Source organism: Schizosaccharomyces cryophilus (assembly GCF_000004155.1).
Source record: "Schizosaccharomyces cryophilus OY26 unplaced genomic scaffold supercont4.20, whole genome shotgun sequence".
Taxonomy (NCBI): Eukaryota; Fungi; Ascomycota; class Schizosaccharomycetes; order Schizosaccharomycetales; family Schizosaccharomycetaceae; genus Schizosaccharomyces; species Schizosaccharomyces cryophilus.
The window spans coordinates 1-2,582 of NW_013185643.1; the positions used below are offsets into that span (position 1 = coordinate 1).

Here is a 2,582-nt window from a genome sequence, read left to right on the forward strand (position 1 = left end):
GAATAACCATGCCGCTTTACATCCTGGTTGAATGCAATGCAAGTAGAGCTGTTTTTTCTCTAGGTAGGGTAAAGATTTTGTTTCCTTCAGACAACGTCGCTTTCCTCTTTTTTCTCTGTTTAAAAATGGTCTACCTTATTTTCTATACCCTTCTTGTTTTTATAGTTTTTCCAAATTGTCTTTTTCCTAAATTTTGCTATTTATAGACAGATTTTTCGAATATAGTAATATCTCTTCCTTTAGTCTTACAACATTTGCCAATTTTTAGCAATATGTTCTTAGGATAGTATATTTTAATATGTACCTATCGTGTCGTGACAATGGCATTACTACGTATGTTTTGAATCACCATTTAGTAGTACATTACGCAAGTGGCAGTCAGTAAATGATTAACCATGAGTTTATTGAAGAAGCAATTTAGATTATAGACTAAAATGAATAATGAGTAAATATGACCATCAATTCCTATCAATATGCTGACTTTCTAAAAATGTTATTAAAGGGAAGCGACGCTACTTCTAGCTTGACCTGATCAGGATAAGTGAGTTCTGAAAATTCTGATTTAGTGTTTCTACAGGTAAATTTAAATCTAGATATAGATGCACTATACTCGTCTTTCTCATTTCTCTGTCTTCTTCTGAACAAAAAAAGGAATAAGCAAAGAAGAATGTCAAAAGATATTGACCACCTCACTAAGCCTTGGTTACTGTCCCCAAAAAGGAATTACGCCTTTCTAAATGCAAATTTGATCGATGTTGTAGCTGGAACAATCATTGAGAATGTCACCATTTATATCAATAATGGAATTATTAGTCAGGTCGATACTGTCAAAAAAGAAGTGCCAGAGGGATTTAATGCCGTAAATCTTGAGGGTCAGTTTGTTTGTCCTGGATTAATTGATGTCCATATTCATCTTGTGGCTGTTCCAGGTGGAACAGATCTAAAAACTGGATTACAACTTCCGTTACCTCGTATAGTATTGCAATATCACAGACTTTGTAAAAATATGTTAGACAGAGGATTTACTTCTGTCAGGGACTGTGGTGGAGCTGCTGCATTTGTTCGCGATGCCATAGAAGATGATATAATTCATGGTCCCCGATTATTTCTAGCAGGGAATGCTCTCTCACAAACTGGTGGTCATGGTGATTTGCGTAATCCAGTTTTTGAAGACAAAGTGCAGGATGCATGTGGATGTCAGAGCAATGTAGTTGCTAGAATATGTGATGGCGCAGATGAATGTTTAAAGGCTGCACGAGACGAACTAAGGAAAGGCGCCGATTTCATAAAAATAATGGCTGGAGGAGGAGTTGCTTCTCCAACTGACAATATATCTTCTCTCCAGTTTACTTCTGAAGAAATTAAGGCAATTGTGCAAGCTGCAAGCAATAGTGGTACTTATGTTACTGCTCATGCTTATACGCCTCAGTCTATACGCCATTGCATAGAAAATGGCGTACGAGGGATTGAGCATGGGAACTTGATTGATGAGTCGACAGCAGAATACATGGCCAGTCATGATGCATATCTTACACCTACTCTCATCACTTATAAAATGATGGCAAATGATCAATTTACTGGTTTTCTTCCTGAAGAAGTACGAAAGAAAAACGAAAAAGTTTTAGCCGCTGGATTGAAATCCCTAGCTATTGCAAAAAATGCTGGCGTTAAAATTTGTTATGGCTCCGATTTACTCGGCCCTCTCGTCTCAGCACAAACTGGTGAGTTTGTATTACGTTCCTCCGTGTGTACTCCCGCCGAAATCCTACAAGCAGCTACAATAAACCCAGCTAAACTTTTAGGTATGGAAAGTAAGTTGGGACAGCTAAAGCAGGGATTTTATGCAGACCTTTTGATTTTAAATAGTAACCCTTTGGAGGACATCTCTGTATTAGACCGGCCGGATCGCCATCTCTTGGCTGTCATGAAAGGAGGTAGAATTTACAAGAGCAGGTGGACAAAGTTGCCAGATGATGTTATTCAAAGAGACATTATTGAGTAACTTTTATGTATTTTACTTTATGTATTTTTAGGGAAAGTAGGTTTCGTTAGTTGCTTATTAGACAGACCGCTTGCCCTCTTTGTCTAATCCTTTAACATAATATTTAATAGCTAATTGTTCCTCATTTTTCCAATCTGAAGAATTCGACTATGGATTCAAGATTTCTACAAATTTTTTTCCCGACAGCTAAGACAAAATTGATTTTTTTTTTAAACGAGTTCAATTCCGAAGGCTGTCCATTCTGTTTAAGTTTTAAATTTTAAATTTTAAATTGTCTTTTATATGCCTTGTTTACCATTCGTAATATCTCTTCCTTTAATTATATGGCATCATATGCTCTTGTTATACTGTTTTGTAATCGTAATTAATAAACAAGACATCATTTGGGACATGTAGACACGTTGCTTTCGTGAAATCTTTGTTTGTTGAATAACTTTTCTTCTACTTGACAGAACGAGCCTAACCTACAAAAGCTTTATTATAGATAATTTTATGTATATTTATATATAATCGAAAATTTTTGGACAAGCAATTTGACGGCAGAAAACTTGCTTTTACCTATAGTAACAAACAATAATAC

General features: G+C 35.8%; 1 protein-coding gene across 1 annotated transcript; it reads left to right on the forward strand.

The window, feature by feature from the left end:
* The first annotated feature begins 313 nt into the window (after positions 1 to 313).
* Positions 314 to 2,135, forward strand: SPOG_16435 (amidohydrolase). The gene has a single exon (XM_013170578.1). It carries the CDS (start codon positions 668 to 670, stop codon positions 2,000 to 2,002), a length of 1,335 nt encoding a protein of 444 aa, XP_013026032.1. The 5' UTR covers positions 314 to 667; the 3' UTR covers positions 2,003 to 2,135.
* The last annotated feature ends 447 nt before the right edge of the window (positions 2,136 to 2,582 follow it).

Bases quoted from the DNA above. Each gene is read 5' to 3' on its own strand.
- SPOG_16435 (XM_013170578.1), top strand. From the start codon at position 668: ATGTCAAAAGATATTGACCACCTCACTAAGCCTTGGTTACTGTCCCCA.